At 36.4% G+C, this 14,420-nt stretch overlaps 1 protein-coding gene across 1 annotated transcript; it reads left to right on the top strand.

The window, feature by feature from the left end:
- Positions 1 to 77: 77 nt before the first annotated feature.
- LOC104862061 (olfactory receptor-like protein OLF3) lies at positions 78 to 1,031 on the top strand. The gene has a single exon (XM_010623776.1). The coding sequence runs from the start codon at positions 78 to 80 to the stop codon at positions 1,029 to 1,031; it is 954 nt and encodes a 317-aa protein (XP_010622078.1).
- The last annotated feature ends 13,389 nt before the right edge of the window (positions 1,032 to 14,420 follow it).

Here is a 14,420-nt window from a genome sequence, read left to right as displayed (position 1 = left end):
ATATATTTACAAAAGGTTATTTTTATGGCTTCCTTATCATCTCGTTTCTGGCTTTGATTACAGATTAACAGTTTTTGATGGGAACAAACAACCACACATGGGTGAGTGAATTTATTCTCCTTGGCCTATCCAGTGACTGGGATATTCAAGTCTCACTCTTTGTCCTGTTCTTGATCATGTACCTGGTGACAGTGCTGGGGAACTTCCTCATTGTTCTTCTGATCAGACTTGATGGCAGACTCCACACTCCCATGTACTTCTTCCTCACCAACCTCTCTCTTGTGGATGTGTCTTATGCCACCAGCATAGTCCCTCAGCTGCTGGTGCATTTTCTTGCAGAACATAAAGCAATCCCATTTCTGAACTGTGCTGCTCAGTTATTTTTCTCCCTGGCTTTGGGTGGGATTGAGTTTGTTCTGCTGGCAGTGATGGCCTATGACCGCTACGTGGCTGTGTGTGACCCCCTGAGGTATTCTGCTATCATGAATTCAGGACTGTGTACTAAATTGGCCATTACATCATGGGTCAGTGGTTCCACCAACTCTCTTATGCAGACTGCCATTACCTTTCAGCTACCCATGTGCACAAACAAGTATATTGATCACATATCCTGTGAACTCCTTTCCGTGGTCAGGCTGGCTTGTGTGGACACCTCCTCCAATGAAGTGGCCATCATGGTTTCTAGCGTTGTGCTGCTGATGACCCCCTTCTTCCTGGTTCTCTTGTCCTACGTACAGATCATCTCCACCATCCTGAAGATCCAGTCCAGAGAGGGGAGGAAGAAAGCCTTCCACACTTGTGCCTCTCACCTCACTGTGGTTGCCCTGTGCTATGGCATGGCCATTTTCACCTATATTCAGCCCCACTGCAGTCCTTCTGTCCTTCAAAAGAAGTTGATCTCTCTTTTCTATGCTGTTTTCACCCCTATGCTGAACCCCATGATTTATAGTCTAAGGAATAAAGAGGTGAAAGGAGCCTGGCAGAAATTATTAGTACAAATTTCTGGATTAACATCAAAACTGTCAACTTGATGACTCATGGGCATCATTGAAGAAAGGAGGTTACCCTAGTGTTCTCTACCCATCTCAGATAGGACAATATGGACTGAATTACCATGGCAACTGTGAAGGAGATGATGTAATGTATATTGGTCATGTTATGTAGGAGGCCAAGTGATTGTGTGTCGGGTGGATGTGGTGATATGGCAAAGCAGCATGTTCAGGGAAGTTAGGTGCTGCTGTCATAGAACTTCCACATGTAATTTCATTCATTTCCATGGTCTGGTAATAACTTGAAAAATTACTCACATTTTTTATATTTGTTATTGTTTATAATCATGGACTTATCCATAGGCCTTGTGTCACAGGTACTTACACAGACACATTTTGAAAAAGGTTTTAATGTTTCCTGTGGAAACAAAATAGCTTTTCACATTTGAACACTCACTGAAACAATGTGTGATATGTATAGCCACATGTGCGAGGTGACATTCTGAGGAGAGTGTTGTTTGCAAATATATCAAAATGTTTTGAACAGAACCTACTAAACTTGCATGTAGTGACTTCTGGGGAGCCCAGACAGTAACAACTACAGAAAGATCAAGTGAAGATCTTGTTTACTCTAATAGTAACCTAAGCAAAGTTTTTTTTACAATGATATATTACTGGCCATGGAAAAGCTAAGATCAGGCACTAACTGACAGTAGTCAAGCAATTTGAAAGGATTTTTGCTATATAAATAAGGAGTATCATTATACTATCAAAAGCCTAGTTAATTTAAGAAAGGGCAGGGGCCAGGGATTTAGCTCAGTGGTTCCACTGCCTGCCTCACAAGTGCAAGGACCCAAGTTCAATCCCCAATTAAAAAAAAAAAGAAAGAAAGAAAAGAAAGGGCAGATTTATCACCAAATCCAATGAAAGATAAAACAATTTTAATAGTAATTTGGGAGAGCCAGGTAGTTCAGTCAGCAGGGCTAATGTTAGTCTCTATGTTTTAAGCATTTTTCTCACTTATACATACACACTCACACATATGTGCACACACACACACATACACCAGGTACTGGTCAGACTTGGTAACCATAGTGATTTGGTTTGAGAATGGACCTCATTTCTGATAGAAAGCCTCAATAATGCCAAAAAGAAATAGGACATGGGAAAAAGGAGGAAGTGTCTACATAATTTTTTCTGATGTCACTTTTTCAAGTCAGTTCACTTAAAATTGTTGTTTCTCAACATTGTCATAGAACCTCATGACTCAAGCAGAGTCAGACTCATATAGTCTGCATACCATTTGAAATTTGAATTTTCTTTTAATAATAATATAACACAAATTCTTGCAAGATAGGGAAACCATTAAAAAATGTCATGGCTACTTAAGTATCTATTGGTGTTAAAGCAATATGAACATTGACAGTGTCCCCGTGCCAGTGTACATTCAAGTCACAATAGCTGATATAGTACAGTCCTTACAAGAGTATGCACACATCAGAAGAATAACAGAAAAGTAACTAATTGTAATGCATTGCAGTACATATTAAAGTGAGAGTAAGTCTTTTGGGGGTGATCTCTGAAGTCTTCCTGTAATCGGACACTTAGTTTGCATCTAGAACCATTAGATCCAGTTATGCAGATGACAAGATGCCCAGTAAGGGAACAACATGTACAGAGTTGTAGAGATGAGGTCAAGCATGTGAATCCAAAGATGTGGGAGCTGAGTTGTAGGGTGGACAAGAGTGAAAAGCAGTAAAGATGACAGCAGTTGCGTAGACATCGTTAGTTAGATCCTGGAAGGCATTAATGTCAATTATTGTGATAGCAGTGGAGAGCTAGTAAGGACTCTTTAGAAGAAGTTGACTTAAAATTTTCATGTTTGAAATGTCACTCTGAAGCAGAATTTAAAGAAAAACAAATTTTTCCCAGCCTTGGATAGTCCCCCCCGACCCCCTGTAGTATAACTCCTCGTTTTGATACAGATAAAATTGGCAGTTGCCATCCTGCAAACAAAATTTATGTCATCTTGTTCTCACAAGATTCACAAAGATCTGTCTTCTTTGAAAGCTAAATTATAAAACTGTCTTGTCCTGTTTCTGTAAACTCATTTTTTCATCACTAGAAAGACCAACACCTTCAACCAAATGTATAAAAACTGGAACTTTTCTTTGTTCAACATTCTTCCTCTAGAAATTAGTCCATTGAGCCAGTGTTCACCTAAAATAAATCTTCCTGTTTCCCAGTTTTCTCTCCTGTCTCTCAAATCCAGCAACAACTCTAACAAGTGAAAAAGTGGAATAAAAGACTACAGCAAGGAGTCAAGAAATGGGCTGCTCCAGAAATACTGTTGAGACATTAGAGGAAACTGAACTGTGCTTGTATCAGTGGGAAATAGGAAAGTCAAGTCAAGCCATGTAATTTGAGAGATTTAAGAATTTCCAGATTGGAATCCCACATGGATCTTATCCCTCCTCTAAAATATTATGATTCTCTCTGAAGAGTCTCTAAATTGTGTATTAAATTGGAAATTTTACTATCATGAACATATCCTGTATATAATGATATGGGAATGAGATGAAGGAAGAAAATTAATAAAATATGCAAGTGTACACATGGCACATCAAGAAGAAAAACATATGGAAATCCTATATCCTTATTATCATGACTGACTATATGGTCACAGTGTGACTTTGCTGTACTAATCATCCCATGATTTCTTTACCCTCCAACAACTCCTCCGCTTGTTTGGGAGTCTTTAAATGAAGGGTTATTCAAATCTTGACTCCTTAAGAAGCATAAATCCTGAGGGTAGGCATTTACTATGTAGTAACAGACTATTATTGTCTCATATCTCACCTTTTTTTCATTTTATTGGATTTTTTTTTCAGAGCTGCAATTTCTTAGTTAATTTAATTCTCCATGAGTTAAATTACTTGAGACTATAGCCATTCTCAATTATCAATTGCCCGTGAAAAATGTTCCCAATAGAAAAGTGGGAAGTATTGGGGTAGGGCTAAAATAAGATAGAATTTTAAACAAGATCATCATATTTAAGAACTTTAAGAAAAAGTCACTAAAAAGTGTTTGAAAATAAGATCTTGTTCAAAAATTAATAACCAGTAAATAATCAGCAGACTTTCTAAATATATGTAGAATATATGTTTAGTATATGTAAAATTACATGTTGTCTGAACAAAAGTTCAAATAAGAAATTTCCATGACCATTATCTACTAGGCCTCTGAAAATCTTTTACACTATAGTTTCACTGTCACTTCCTCAACCTTACCATTCAAGTGATTTTTTTGAATAGAACTGCATTGTTTGACCTAGCTGGAATTTGTGTTCACTCTGGATATTTTAATGATGTCCTGGGAATGCAATTTTATATTCTTGATACTATATCTCCTATTCTATAATAGTTAAGCTTATTTTCTTTCTGACAGTAGAATTTCATAGACAGTGACTACCGTTCTACAGTTGATGCATGCTGTTTTATTTCTTTCTTTCTAGGGCTTATTGCATTTAGTGCATTGCCTAGTTTATGCTTATTAAAGGAAACAGATGTCTACTGACATGTTAGGCTAATGATTCTTGGCTGTAGAGCTATCCTGTGCATTGTAGGGTGTTTAGCAACATTCCTGACTTCTACCTACTAGACCACAGTAGTCCCCCAGCATTGCCAAGATTTCCTTCAGCAGAGCTACGGAACCAAGTCCAATGATTTTTATGTCTGAAGATGGTGGAGTCCATTGTCTCTTATTCTGTACTGTTTAAAATGCACTTATAAATATAGAATATTCCTCCCCAACACTAACTACCTGGGGCATGGCTGGTATAGGAAATGTGGAATAAAATTTTTAATATTTTTCCTTTTATCATTTTAAATACCACAAATGACATGGGAATTTTTTCATTATCATTATGAATTCATCAAAAATTTATTTGACCTACATTAATCTACTGCATTTATTATCTTTATTGGTGTTCAAATCCTGTACTTTGTGAATGACAGCCTACTTAGTTTCCTATTGATGCTGTAAGAAAGTACTACAACTTTGATTACTTAAAACAACATCAAGCTATCATTTAAAAGTCAGAAATTAAATTCATTTGGGCCAAAATCAAGATGTCCACAATGCTTTGGAATTCTCTATGGAATAAATTGTTTTTCTGTTTTCTCTGCTGCCTCAAATTCCTCTGTTCCTTGGCTCATGGTGCTTTCATCCATCTACAAGTCAAATAACACTGAAAGATGCTCTGTGATCCTTTATTTCCTTAAGCTTTTTGTCTGACCCTCATCAAAAGGTATGTATTGGCCAGATTTCCATTCTTGGAACAAAATATCAAATACCCACAACTCACATTTTCATTCTATGTTCAGATGGTTCCAAGTCAGAGACATCACACTGGAAAGCCATGACAAAAGATGGCTATTACCTCATGGCATCTGCAAGAAGAGAGCTGGGGAACAGTCCGAGAAAAAGAGACCAGGATCCAAATATATACCCAAAGTCTGATACCCATAGTGCCCAACTAGACCTACCTCCTCAATGCCCATTTAGTTGTGAGCTCATCATGTAAATTCATTGATAAAGGTAGTGCTCTGACAATTCAAACACTTCTCCAGGAGTCTCTTAATCCAGTCAAGTGACAATCAAGATTAACCAATAAAATTGACCCTTTGTCAACTTGACACCTAATCATATCTGAAACCAAACTCAATCTCAAAACAAAAGCAAATACAAGGTCATAATTCCATCTAACATGGCACAGTTATCCATGCACAAGCAAAAGTGCTGTAATTCCTTTCCTAAATTCTCAAGAATTCCAGCATTGCTCACAAGTCTGTCAAAAGTATTCTTTGAGACAAAAAGACAAACTCTCACCTATGAATTCCTGTAAAATTCAAAAAGCAAGTCACATGCTGTGATGATAGAATGCTGTATAGCAAACATTTCTATTCCAAAATAAGAGAATAAGGGATGCAAGGAATCATACCAAAACAAACCTAACAAGTCAAACATCAGAAACTATAGCTCTTTGTCTGGCATTTGGGACACATGGCAGCATGATTGTGAGCTACAAAGGACTTGGGCAGCCCCATCATGGACCTACTGGTGGCAGCTGCCATAGACAGTCTTTTGGGCTGGCTCCCTCCCTACCTTCAGGTTGCTTAACAAATATTCCATGTGCCTGGCATTGCTAAGTTCCTGGGGCCTCGAATGAGAATTGAGGCAGTTCTGGTCTTATACCCTCCCCTGAATATTATTAGGAAGAATATTCCAAATCTGAAGAAAGAATCATGAGCTTAGTTCTGAACACCTTTTTAGCTGTGGATTCTAGACATTTTATAGTCTAGTACGGCTCATTCACTGAGTCTTTCTAGTTGGTATGGTAGCCTACTTTTTCTCTTACATATCGGTCCTGGTAAAACAGAGCTCCTGTCCCATGTCTTTCTGAAGGTCCTTATTATTCCTACGATTTCAGTGATCTGTGTTCCTGGAACATCAGCTCTCTCATCAGTTCAAGAATAGTTATAATTTGGTATATTATGAAACATTTTCTTGCTCTAGTAGTATGGGAGAAATGTCTTTTTTAAGCTCTCTACAAACTAAGTAGAATCTAAAACAAACTAAATTGCTTTTATTCTTAAGTAGAATTTACTTTTTAGAGAAATTTTACATTCCCAGCAAAATTGAACAGAAAGCAAAGAGAATTCCCCTATACTTCTTGCTTCCCACCACCATTCACAGTCTAGTCTCTCTTATTGTTAATAATCACTAACAGAATAGTTATTTTCAATTATTTTTTAATATTTTTAAATGAACAAAGGATGTGAGAAAAATGCAATAATTTTCAACTAAGTAAATTATAACAACGGAAATTAGAAACAGCAAGGAATTGTAAACCAACATCCTTCGCAGGACTTGGGAAAACTACTTTTTAAAAAGTAATTTTCTATTTTAGGGCTATGTTTTTACAATATCATAGGTATGAACATTAGTGTGTCTGTCACAAGTTCTTCTTAAAAGAACCAACTCGGGTTCTAGGTAGACACCTATGAGATGATCATCCTGTGCAGAGGAGAGACTGATTTTCTGTTTGCACAGCAACAAGGGTCATAGGATGGGTGGAAGTTCATATGGGAAAGAAACGATGAAACTTAAGATTGTGGCTGACTCCATTGCTCTGTACTTAGTTGAGATTTGGTATTGTATTTATTGAAGGTTTTACATGGGATATGTGTAAAATGGACAATGTTAGAGTAAACTGTTATATGGAAAAGAAATGTGACAGAGGTCTACAGAATGAGTTATTCAAGGACTCATATATTTTATTTCAACAGAAATTCCTGAAAGTTTTCTTGAAATAGTTCTCTATACTCTGCTGCATATTTTCAGTTTTAGCAAGTCAGCGATGAATGAAGCCAATCACATCTCAGAAGGTGCTGAATTATATGGCTTTTATAAACAATATGTTAAACTAATAGAGACTATCAGTAGTAATAACAGAAAAGAAGAACTATGAAAGAGATGTTTCAGAGGAAAAAATGTATCATAGAATTTAAGTGAAAATTAATATTTTACCCAGGTTTTAACTAAGTGTGACAGGAAATACTTGGAAGACTGTATTAAAACTTGAGATTTTGAAATTTATCTTTTTTTTTGTCTAGAGATGATGTAGAAAAACAGTATATATATAAACATCTGGATGTTACGACTAAAGCTCTATCCTTATTGAATTTTCCTAGCTTGCTGCACAAAAAATATCCAATTGATTCTTTCAATTCTATAGGAGTTTAGAAATTCAAATGAAGGAAAAGAAGCATCCATATTTCCTTATATATTACCTAGAATATTCCATCCAGAATTTTGTTAAAGGCACTGGACCCTGTAACATCATAAACCATGCTAGCTTGACTTAATTAATTAGTGGATAAGTTTTAGATGGTAAGTTGGGTAGAAACAGATGATTAATGGAGATTATGAAAATGATTTTTTCATTAAGTTTATGAGTATATTTTAGATATACAATACAGTTATGTTCATCATTGGGATCTTGTATCTTTACGTGATGTATCTTGGTTCTTATTTTTCCCCATTCTCCTGCCCTTCCTTCATCTTCTCCAACCTTCCCTATTTACAAAGACATTGTTTCCATTTTTTTCCTTTTCTCATATTTTTTTCCTTTCCCTTCTTATCTTTCCCCTATCCCTCCCACTTCCCCTACCCCTTTAGACCTTTCCTTCCTATTACACAATATCAATTTTACATTTTGATCCTTATTTCCACTTTTAGTTTTTCATGCCAGAGAAACTATTTGGTATCTACATGTGTGTCTATTCATTTCACTTAAGAGTTTGGCCTCAATGTTCATCCACTTATGTATAAATATCTCTAGTTTCTCATTCTTTATGGCTGAGTAGTACTCCATTTTATAGAAAAAACACATCTTCTTTATCCAGTCTCCAGCAGAGGAATAGCTGGGTCAAATGGGACTTCTAATCCTAGTTGTTTGAGGTATCTTCTTGTTGATTTCCACCTTCGTTGCACCAGTCTGCATTCCCACCAACAATGGCGAAATGTTCCTTTCTCCCCACAACTCCTCCAGCATTTGATATTGGTTACTTTTTTGATAGCAGCCATTCTTTCTGGGGTAAGGTAGAATCTCAGTGTTATTTACCTCTGCATCTCTTGAATGAGTAGTGATGTTGAACATTTTTCGTGTTTACTTGCTGCTTTTACTTCTTTGTCTGAGAAATGTCTGTTCATTTCAGATGAACATTTTTCAGTTGGGTCTTTATGTTTAAGGGGTCTGTTTTTTTTTTAAGATCTTTGTATATTTTAAATAGTAGACCTCTGTCTGTGGAACAGCTGGTAAAATATTTTCCACATTTTCGGTTTTCTGTCAGCTCTGTTGGTGGTTTCTCTGGCAGTGCAGAAGCTTTTTAATAAGATGAGATCCCAGTTGTTGATTCTTTGTGCTAGTTTCCATGCTACTGAGGATTTGTTTATAAAGTCTTTTCCTATGCCAATGTCTTCGAGAATTCTGCCTAAATTATCTTCCAGCAAGTTTAGAGTTCCTGTTTTAATATTTAGGTATTTAATCCACTTGGATTTTAGTTTAGTGTGTGGTGAAAGATAGAGGTCTAGTTTTAATCTTTGGCAGGTTGAGATCCAGTTTTTCCAAAACCATTTATTAAAGAGGATATCTTTCCTCCAGTGAGGGTGGTTGGCTTCTTTTCAAGGATGTTGGAGCTGAGTATGTCTGGTGTTGTTTCTGCATCTTCTAATCTGTTCCACTGATCCCAGGGTCTGTTTTTTTGCCAGTACCATGAGGCTTATATCACAGTGGCTTTGTAGTATAGTTTCAAGATCGGGGATTATGATACCCGCTACCATGTCACCGTTGTCTAGGATTGTTTTTGCTGTTCTAGGTCTCTTCTGATTCCAAATGAGTTTTTGGATTGTTTTCTCTAGTTCTGTGAAGTGTACTGTTGGGATTTCAACGGTGATTGTGTTGAATCTGAATAGAAGTTTTGAAAGTATGGCTATTTTCACTATATAAGAACTGTAAGTTCTTCTTACCCAGGAACAAGGAAGGGATATCTTTCCATTTTCTTATATCCTCTTCAATCTCTTTTTTATTTTTAGTGTTATAGTTCTCAAGGTAGAGGTTTTTTGCTTTATTAGATTGATTCCTACATATTTAATTTTTTTGGATGCTATTGTGAAAGGAATTGTTTCCCTAATTTCTCTTTCAGTGAGATTATCATTTGTGTTCAAGAACACTATTGATATGTTGGTGTTTACCTTGTATCCAACTACTCTAATGAATATGTCAATTAAGTCTAGATGTGTTTTGGTGAAGTTTTTTTGGGATCTGTTATGTAGAGTATCATAACTTCAGCAAATAATGACAGTTTAACTTCTTCCTTTCCTATCTTTATTGCTTTTATTTCTTTCTCTTATCTAATTACTGTGGCTAATATTTCCAGAACTATATTGAACAGGAGTGGCAATAGTAGACATCCTTGTCTTGTTCCTGATTTTAATGTGAAAATTTTCAGTTTTTAAGCATTTAGTATGATGTTGGCTGTTTGTTTTTCTTAAACAGCCTTAATCATGTTGAGATAAAGACCATCTATTCCAATTTTCTGTAGGGTTTTTATTATGAATGGGTGTTGAATTTTGTCGAATGCATTTTCTGCATCTATTGAGATGCCAATATGGTTTTTGTCCTTGACTCTGTTAATATAGTGCATTACATTTATTGATTTATGTATTTTGAACCATCTTTGTATCCCTAGGATAACTCTAACTTGGTCAGGGTGTGTGATCTTCTTGATGACCCTCTGTATTGTATTTGCTGGTATCTTATTGAGAACTTTTACATCCATGTTCATTAGGGAGATTGCCCTATAGTTCTCTTTCTTGGTATGGTCTTTCCCTGGTTTGGGAATCAAAGTAACACTTGCTTCCAGGAATGAATTTGGAAATACTGTAAATGAGCTAACATGTGGGTGATGAGGTACAATAGTAGATGCATGAGAAGAAGAGAAAATAGTTAAGTATTGGAATGATGAAAGAGATAGTTGGCTTTGCAATAGGGAAGTACATTGAGTTTACCAGACAGACCACTCTGATTCACAAATAAGGAGCAAATAGGGCTTTAAGGCTGTTGACTCAGCAACTGACTACTGCCAGTAACGAAAGCCCCAACTAGAACTTGGTTTTTCTTTATATACCTCTTTTTAAATCTAGGAGGCTTATTTTTATTGGAGTTTCCCTGAAAATGTAGCAGGTAGGATTTACACAAAGCAGAGCAGTGTGTATGTGTGTGTGGTGGGGAGTTCTGTAAGGGCTCTCTGAGTTCATTAATGCTTCTTTGTTAGCAGATTAAAGAAGTTGTTGTGTCACTGAGGTGCATTCCACAAAGAGCATAGTTTCCAGTTTACCCATACTTGTCCAGTTGCACAGTTAACCCATCATTAGCCAGTTTCATACAGCTGGCTTGTTTCCTTTCTCAGGTTCATTCATAGATACACAGGTAGCAGTGCTGGAGAATTACTGGGTACTTGATTTGGCATGGATGAACCATGAAGCATATTTATTTAAGAAATAAAGAAAGGTTAAAAATATGCCACAGAATGATACCGTGACTCTGTTTCAAAGTTATATCAAATGTGTTCATGCATGTTAAACATTTAAAAAGGTATACTAATTTAATTTTTGTGTGATTTTGGATAACCTTTTCTCTTTTTCTGTGTAGATCATAAGATTTTTTTTTTTGGTAGATCATATTTGGCCCATTGAGTATTTTTATGTAATACATCATTCTGGGACTGAAATAACGCTGTGAAACATATACTTGTTACCCATCAACCCTTGTACAGCTCACTACAGCTGGTCTTATTTCTTGCACATGTCTCAACAGAATACAATGCCCACAAGGGGATATTGGACCTAAATGAAGAGGGTTTTTTTCATTCTGATTTGGAATGAGGCGTACTCACTGATAAGTAAAATAGAGTCATTGAGAGACAGAGTAAGCTTGGACTATAGGGCAATATCTTAAAATATCAGGAAGTTGGCTTGTGTGATATTTTTAGAATGACTAAGGCTTCAGTGGAGGAGAGAAGTAGGAGAACAATTTTCCACAGGGAGGGAAAGGGCAGCATGGTGCCTTCCTTCTGGGATTTAGGTCACAATAGCAATTAATGCTCTAGGGCAAGAAGCTCCCAAAGGATCTGTCAGTTCCACTTTGCCAGTGCAGCCACTGCCGCATTTTGTTAGTTCTGTGTGTGATAGCCCATTTGGTATAATCCATGAACTTACTCCCAGTGGTGTTTCTAAACTTATCTCAGGTGATTCCTGTGTCATCAAGCCCAAGAAGACAGGGACACAAAATTTCCATGGTCCACCACTTTGCTGAAGGAAGCATTATAGCAAGACAATCTTAGGTTAAAAGAAACTGGCCCATATCAACAGATACTAATTAATATATGAGAATTCTGAATAGGCATCAAAAAACGGTACATGTAAACAGGAACCTATAAAGGGACAGAATTATTATACATTTTCTTTTTAGGAAGTTTGGATTAGAGATGTACACTATAAATGCTGAAATCTTATCACCCTAAGGTAATGGGAAGTATAGTAAAATAATTCTATTTTCCCAAAGTTGGTGACTTAGGTATATTTTCACTGCAAGCCTTTGCTAATTCCAAACCTTTATGCTGGCAGAGAGACAGAATGAAACAAACATTTGGAAAGATAATTACTGCTAATTAAACATTGCAAATATGATTGGTGGATTCTGGATATTTTTCTGGAGAATGAGACATGTAGGCATCATTTTATGCTATGCATACTTTGTAGGTTTTCCAAATTAGAACTTCTTTTTCTTGTCTCAATTTAAAGGGAAAAGTAAAATTGAACTTATTGAAGTAGCCAGTTAGTAGAAGTAGGAAGTAGTTTAGATTGTTTTAAATTCATAACGTACTTACTGAGGTAGCCCAATAATATGTGGTACTGACAGTTGGGAATGGAAATGATACCTAAGTGCCAAGGCCTGGTTATTTCCTTCCTTGCAAAGGTAAGTTGAATATTTTGAAGTAATGGTCCATAAATCAGCAAAGGAAACAAAATGCAATTAAAAACTGGTGGGAGAACAATTGAACAAAAGCATTGGAAGACATCTCTGGACACCACACATGATGATCTTCTGTGTGGGACCCATGCAGTGAAGAGTCCCATTGTTTCTGGTTGAATTGTCTATGGGTCAGATCTCTCATCTTTTTCCTGATTAATAGTTGCCCATGGGTTCTTCAGGGTTTTAATGCTACTCTTAGAACAGGGATATTGGCGGGCTGTGGTAGAAAGGAAGGAGGAATAGTTCACATGGAATGATCCTAATGTATTGAAAAGCTACACCTTTCCTCCCAGGAATTCTACAGAAATGTAGGAAGTTTGATATAAACAGAACTCCTATCTGGTTAATCAAGCATTTGGATCTAAAGACATTCCAACAGACTGTTTGAATGATGTCTAATTCAATGACTCCAACATCTTTGCTTGAGAATTTACCTTTAGAGATATGTTAAACTTGATTTAAGATTGTAACTTTCTTCATATTCACTTCAAGACAAGTGAAAGGGGAAGTTTTAGAGAAGGGGTTATGTCTACTGCAAGACAGGCCTCTTGCAGAAAGTGACAGAGAACAGCATGAAGTTATTCAGCTCATAAAGGTGGGGTTAGAAGACAGACTCAGTAAAGGGAGGCTGAAACACCCAAAGTCAAGTGTAGTCTTTGTTATTTATACAAAAGCTAACCCTAACCCTTTCTAACAGCACTGATTTGCTTAGCCCTTTGTCAGGTAAGACAGTTAAGACATTGACAGTCCCCCTTTCATCTCAGGCCCTAATCTGAACAGACTCTTGTTTCTCTGTTTAGTCCCACATGTACCCATTCTCCTCTACTTTCCTTTATTTTGTTCAAGCCTTTAAAGGGAAGTTTAGTGGATAGGTAGGAGTAATAACGAGTCAGCTATAAAATTCTTAATGTGACCTATTTCTCTTTGATGTTATAAAATATTAGTTTTACTGAAAAGGCACTTGCTACAAAAGTAGGCAAGAAGAATTTTGTATTCCAGTGTACATTAACAAGAATTCTGTACCTTATTTTCTGTGCTGGACCATTAAGATGGGGCCTTAACTGTCAGCATTCCATGTACCTCTTTTATCTAGAAAATTTAAGGATCTCTATTCTAATTTGCTTTCTCTTAAATTCATATGCAAAAAAATTAATTCTAAATATCAGAAAATTGAAAAGATAAAAATATCAAGAACTAGGTACCATTTTATTGTCCTTCCCCAGCCTACTGAAGTAAGAAGAAATAAAAATCTACAAAAAGATCAAAGGTTTCTACTAAAGGGAGCCAGATTACTTTGTGGAGGAGACAGGAGAGAAGATCACATTTGCCTCTTTATGTACTGTAAAGCACAAGTCACTACTGTGAACACACACATTTCTGCAGCAGTGTTGCAGTACTTTCCATCAGCTATCTACATTTGGATTAAGTGTATGTGTGTGGAGTCATGAAATATGAGCCTGTTTCATATATGAAAGCTTTTCATGAAGTACCCAACATATGCTAGACAAAGTCAGGTTTCAACTCAGGTTCTGTGATCTTTCCACAGAGCCCTCTCTGTTCATAATCATACTTTTCAGAATTCACTTATGCATTTCATCACATTGGGTCTGTTGACAAATCTGGGGGAATTTTCAGTTGTGTCAACTCTGTTTTCATCATTTATTAAGTGCCATTGTCAACTACTATGCTCTTCTTGCTAGAGAATGAAGGGAACTGATTCACCAATAGAATTTCTAAAATTGCCCTTCATTATCTCATGTCTTAAAAGACCT

This window comes from Fukomys damarensis, unplaced genomic scaffold, assembly GCF_012274545.1.
Source record: "Fukomys damarensis isolate Sample0158 unplaced genomic scaffold, DMR_v1.0_HiC HiC_scaffold_16, whole genome shotgun sequence".
Taxonomy (NCBI): domain Eukaryota; kingdom Metazoa; phylum Chordata; class Mammalia; order Rodentia; family Bathyergidae; genus Fukomys; species Fukomys damarensis.
This window is presented reverse-complemented; position numbering and strand designations above follow the sequence as displayed.